Source organism: Eurypyga helias, unplaced genomic scaffold (assembly GCF_000690775.1).
Source record: "Eurypyga helias isolate BGI_N326 unplaced genomic scaffold, ASM69077v1 scaffold12584, whole genome shotgun sequence".
Lineage (NCBI taxonomy): Eukaryota > Metazoa > Chordata > Aves > Eurypygiformes > Eurypygidae > Eurypyga > Eurypyga helias.
In genome coordinates, this window is record NW_010248263.1 from 40,463 (window position 1) to 46,462 (window position 6,000).

General features: G+C 50.2%; 1 protein-coding gene across 2 annotated transcripts; it reads right to left on the reverse strand.

Moving 5' to 3' along the window:
- Positions 1–454: 454 nt before the first annotated feature.
- CSRP2 (cysteine and glycine-rich protein 2) lies at positions 455–5,330 on the reverse strand. Of its 2 annotated transcripts, none has more exons than XM_010150997.1 (5): positions 5,200–5,330; positions 3,104–3,272; positions 2,052–2,184; positions 1,346–1,439; positions 455–781 (listed from the first exon to the last, which is right to left on the reverse strand). In XM_010150997.1, exons 1-5 carry the CDS (start codon positions 5,309–5,311, stop codon positions 705–707), a joined length of 585 nt encoding a protein of 194 aa, XP_010149299.1. In that variant the 5' UTR covers positions 5,312–5,330; the 3' UTR covers positions 455–704. The 2 variants fall into 2 exon arrangements, with proteins under 2 accessions (XP_010149299.1, XP_010149300.1); XM_010150998.1 differs by having other exon boundaries at positions 705–781; positions 2,070–2,184.
- Between the last annotated feature and the right edge of the window lie 670 nt (positions 5,331–6,000).

Genomic DNA, 6,000 nt, shown 5'->3' on the forward strand with positions numbered 1-6,000 from the left:
TAGGGATGGCACTAACAGGCAGCTGTGCTGCTACAGTACTCTGGCACAGTATGTCCTGTGCATAATAACACCTCTGTCCCAAAGCTGGTGCAACCCCACAAAATGCTACAGCGACAAAAGGTTGGTTTCCCGTGCCTTAGAGCCTCTGTGGCAGAGACAGCCAGACATCTAGGCACAGAGCTACTTATAACCTAGCACTTTCAGAGCCTTGTCACTGCACGGAGCTGTAGATGAAGGTTTACTCCTGTGCAGTGAGCAGGTAGTTGCTGGAGGACAGTTGTTGAGCTCTGAAGGCCGTGGCCAGTGCTGTGTCCAGCTTTCAAGTCACGCTGGGCTTTCAGCGAAGGTCTGCACCAAGCCTGTCATCGCATCTCCACCCTTGCACACCCCAGGCACCCCAACAACACTCCCCTTACTTACCTTTCTATTGCTGACAAAGTGTGTAACGCTTGGGTTTAGGATAAATCAACAAGCAAAGCTTTATTGAATTGATACTCGGTATTGAAAGTGTTACAGTGTGATACACAAAGCAAGGAAAGAAGCAGTGGGGTTTTTTTTAAATAGAAAAATCATCTGCCGAGTGTATGCCCAAGCACTACAGTAACTAGTATCTGTTTCACAGTAGTTAGTAAGTTTTGGGGAACTCTCTTCTTTCTTGTAGCAGGATCTCAGCAGAGCCGTAAGGGGTTTTGAGCTGTGCCCCCTCACTGGGCATGAACGAGGGCGCCCGCTCCCTGGCCGTACCCAAATCCCTTGGGGCCAAAGTTCTTCGCGTAACAGCCTGCGAGAAAGATGAACATGTGGCTGAGGCTTCTGGTGGGTCAAGAACAGCACTGCCTAGGCTAAGCCCCTTGGCCCCTTCCCATTAGGCAGAGCTGCCCCATTGGAAGCAACACTTCGAAACATTCTGTTAAGCTGCCTAAGTGCCATGACTGAACTCAGCAGCCGTGGCTGTTGGGTCGGTGTAGCTCCCGACCTACTCCGGGAGAGCGACTCATACAGGTTTTGCAGTATGCCATCAAACCACTGCGTGGATCAAGTTTATACCCATGGCACCACACAGGATGCAAGCTAGCCTGTTTCCTTACTCTGACTTGCTCTCTGACCCAGGCAGAGGGCATGGGCTGCTGCTGCATCATTCAGTATGTAATGTTTTGCTTGATGCAGATGTAAGCTACGTCAGCAGATTCAGTAATATTTATTTCTCAGCTCTACTCCTGTGACTTACAGAGCACTCCCATCTTGACAGGAGCCTGAAAGTTTCTTATAGCACGAATAAATTCAGCATCTCTCCTTGCAATGCATTACCTTGAACCCTAAACAAATGCTCTTTGTCTTTCCTCACCTTTACAATAGATTTCTCCCTCTTTTTCAGTCAGGGTTGTCGATTCTAGGCTTTTGCCACACTTGGCACATCGGAAGCAGTTTTTGTGCCACGGCTAGAGAAAAAAAAATACCAAACAGCGACATAGTTTAAATACACAGAATGCTTGAGTTTGTAAAAACAATGCATTAACTGGAGAAGCCTGCACCAGTACTGTTTAGAGATGACTGGTGCAATAAAAACCAGTTCAAATGCACCAGTAGCAGGCAGGTGCATCTGCATTTCCACAAGTGGCCCAAAGCCCTGGATTCTACACGGCATCTGGCTCGGGGGCAGAGTTCTGAAAGGTCTGGGCTTGCTCTAGTCAAATCAGAGGCGATCTTGCCTCTCCACAGCGAGTCAGACAGCTGGCAAACTGACACAGTTTTACACGTTGTTTTTGGGGAACATCGTCTTCTGTGGAATCATTCAGCCTGTGCGCGCTGCAAGATTGTTCCCTCTTCTGGAGGGAGAATGCTCCTGTAATGTGACTCAGAACTCACCACCCTGCATTCCAAGAGCTTTCTGTTTCATGCAGTTGAAGGCTAGATTGATGTCACCATCTCCAGGTGGAGAGATGCAGTTTCAAGGTAACTCTGCCCTGCGGTTGGTTCCCTGCTGGAACGCACAGAACATACCCAGGTCCCTTCGAGGTTCACACAGCAGGTACAAAACGGCACCCACTTACCTTCCCGGCTCCTATTACTTTCTCCGCCGCATAAACAGAATCGCCACACCTTGAGCATTTCTCTGCCCCACCGAACTTCTGAGCGAACTTTGAAGTGTTGGGATTTGTTGTGGGTCGGTGGGGAGAGGGTGTGCTGAAAGAAACGGGATGTTTGTGGTCGTTACTCTTTCACTGACCGACCTATTGCTCTCCTGAGCAGCACTAAGAGAGCGGCACAGTACAGAATACAGTACTTCTGCAGGGGTGGGCAGGTGAGTTACCAGCTACACTTGGTAGGGGAAAAAATACAAGAGAAAGGTCACGCTTCAAAGGATAGCAAGAAGCTACTGTAAAAGCCAGTTTTCTGAGGAGCCTTCACTTTTTCACTTCTCCAGAAGTGCTGAATTCTGTATCAGGGCATGGGTTTATCAGATAGTAAGTTACAAATAATTCTGTTCAATTCCTGTCCTCTGATCGTCATCTGGAACCTGAACCGATGGCTGAACCTGGCTGGAGAGCATCCATCATCTAAGTGTCAAGCACTAATCGAGGAGCTTGCATGACGCAAGCTGTGAGGCATACCTCAGCTTCTTTCCACATTCTTTGCTTTACAGCAAGAACTTAATCAGACTGGGAATGTTTACTATTTAATAGGCCTTTTGGTTATAATTAAGCACAAATGGTTCCTTATTTGCCAGTTAAAATTCATTATTCTTGTAGCCTCAGATTCTCAGCCCTGCCAGAACCTGATGAACATTTGCAGGTTATTTAGGAGAGCAACTCGGGGCTCATGGTCACCTCTGCGGGCTCATGCAGAGCCATCAGCAGCTCCATAACCCCATCCCCTATAGCCCATGCATAGGGATAGCGCACCTCTACCTGCACTAACTCCTGCTCCTACGGTGCACGCTTGCGTAGTCACCGGTGGAAGCTTTGTGCACTATACTGGGGCATTTTACAGCATTTTTTTTCCAGGCAACATGAATTAAACAAAATCCAGCCTGAGGGACTCCTCTGGAAACAGTATTGGAGGATGAGGATCAGCCCCCGCACCCCTAACTCCATTCACTCACCTCTCAGGCTTGATGCCTAGTCTCTCTCCCCTGTCCATGTTCAGCGTGCCTGCCCCTTGGCCGTATCCATAACCTTTCGGGCCATACTTTTTTCCATAGCAAGATTTGCAGTAAACTTCAGCGTCATGAATCGCTACGGTTGTGCTATCCAAGTTTTTCCTGCAGACCACTGGAGGAGAAAAGCAAAAGAAAAGTTAAGGTGCCAAAAGGGAGCACTTCCATCAGCAGGTGTAGTAAGCCAAAAATCAAGTGAGAAGTGATGTTATGGGTTTCCTTGTCCACAATTCTTCCTATTAGGCTGTGGGACCACTAGAGATTAGAGGGGTCGTTCGAATTAGTGAATTATGCTTCGCCCTGTAAAGGGCTCCATTCCCTCCCACTTCTTCATGACTGTGACATTTAAAGCCTGGAAAGCTGCTGTGGTTTGCTGAATGAGGCTGCTCAGAAACCCGGACAGTGCAGTCAGCAGTTTCCCTTGAGAGATGCCGTACCGCACAGCATCAAGCTGAAGGCTGTCAGTGCAGAAGAGCCCCCGTCCTGCCCTTTTTGCCAGCATAGGGATGGTTAAAAAACTCCCAGGTTTGTCCTCTGCCTCCATCCTGGTTTGGGGCAGAGCTGGGACTGTTTTACAGCTGTCACTGGAGTGGCTGTGCTTTTCTGGCATTCCTACATTGTCCTCCAGCACAATGCAAGCACTCTGCTCAAGGTTACAGTAAAAGGCAGAACTATTTCCTTCTTCAGCCTTCTTTTGTATCCCAACTGGCATGATCCTTCCGTCTGCCACAGCGTTATGCCCATCATAAAGAACTTGGGGGGGAGGGGGGAAAAAAGCCTTATGAATTTTTTGTTTAAAAAGAATTTTAAGGTCTTCAAAATACACGGTGACCTTGGCTTATGGCATTCATTAGCTCCAAGGTCCTTTTCATATGGCACAAACATCCAATAAGTCAGTCAACTAATGCTTGCTTGTTGAGCCTACAGACTTTAACCCCAACAGAACTACGCACTAAGGAAAAGCAAATACTCAGACACACTACAACCATTGTTTGACTGTTGGTTCCAGGTTTCTTTTAATAGAAACTCCCATAAAAGGCTGAAAATGAGGCAGCCGAGACACCTAATCTTTTTTCTGTGACTGCTGTAGAGCTCAGGGATGGAGCGTAGCTGCGCCGAGGCTCCCACGCCAGCACTGCGTGCCGACGCTCTGCTGCGGACTAACAGCAAACTGTTTTGGAGAGGGCCAGTTGCAACTGTGGCTTGTACAAAGAGGACTGAAGCCCCAGCTCTGCCCGCAGGTATGGAACACCAGCGGGCAGGACAGAACAGTACCTTGTGTTTGTAATAAGGCAAGATTCTCCGATTCAGACAGACTGGCCGTCTGTTTGCAAAGCAGGAGCCTCCGATTCACAGCGACCCTTTGTTCCCTTCCTCTAAGCAGAGGTCTTTAGCAGAGAAAGTGATTTTCAACGCCTCACCGGGCTTGTTGGTTGGACTGGAAAATAATGCTTTGGACTCCTTTCATCTGAAATAAACCACAGGCCCCTGTGCCAAGAAAGTCCAGGCTTTTGGCTGTGCTAAAGCACTGACAACTCAGCTGTGCTCAGGCACGCTGGTGTCTCGGTCTGCCCGGGACTTCAGAGCAAGGGCTTGATAACTGTTCCTTCAGCTGCTGCCGGCCCCGGGACCACCCGAAGAACCCAGCTGAGCTCAGGTCAGTGCAAGCGGAGCTCCGCCGCTGGGCTTTCTCCTCTGCATGGGCAACACTTAAGCCAGGTTTCCAGCCTGGAATCCCTTGGACTCCTGAGGAGAAGGCTGGGAGGGGGGCAAACAGAGGAGAAAAGCGTGATGGGCTTTGCTTCGGGAGGCACATCCCACCCATCCCACACTGGACGAGTAGGATAATTCTTCAGCTCACCCTTCGGCACTGCCAGGCCCAGGAAGCAGGAGTCAGGCCCTACACGTGACGGACAAAGCCATCTCTGGCCACTGCCATCCCCTCTGCGCCACGGCTGCCAGCTGAGTTTGGAACACCAGCACCTCGGTGTTGTGACCCACCACCACCTACGCCAGGAGAGGTTTGGGAGAGGAGTACTTACTGCAGAGGAAGCAGCACCGGTGGAAGCTCCTCCCGTCGCACTGCACCTCCTCGGCATGGTAGACGGTGCGGCCACAGGCGCCGCATTTGTTGCCGCCTCCCCAGTTCGGCATGGTGGCTCTGCGCGCCCAGCCAGGCGGGAGGGGAGAAGGGAGAGGTTTGTTAACCACGGCATCCTCCACCACCCTGGCTTGAGGACAGCGGGGCTGACCGGCTCCTGTAAACCAGGCCTGCAAAGTTGGCCTACCAGAGCACACGCCTGCAATGGCGCCGACTGTTCGGGAACGTCACCTTCCGCTGCAGGAGAAGTTTTCGTGCCCGCATCAACTTCTCAGCCCCTTAGAACCCAGACCAGACTTAAAGGCTTGGGCAGGCTCTCTACAGCTGTTTGTAAAAGCAGATGGACCGGCAAGGGGAAGAGAGGCCACCACTGCTGAACAGCAAAAAAAACAGGGACACGGGCTTCACAAAACGTGTCCTCAGTCCCTGCCTGGGGTTTAGAAAGCTACGTACATTGGATACACACAAATTACGGTTTCATGCACAAGGGCTTTACTGTACCTTGAGCAAACGACCCCCCAGATGGCTATAATTTCAGTTTCTATGCTTCATTAACGCTGGGCCTCTTGTCTGATGAAAGCAAACCAATTGTGCCAACAGTGGCGTTTTGCTTTACCGCAGGGCCTGTCATTTGGGATGCGGTACAAGCCAAGGTTCACCTCAGTGGAGAACCACTTATTTGGGCTGTAGGGACATCCTGCACTCCTTTGAGATCACACCCGCACTTCAAAGAAGTTTTAAG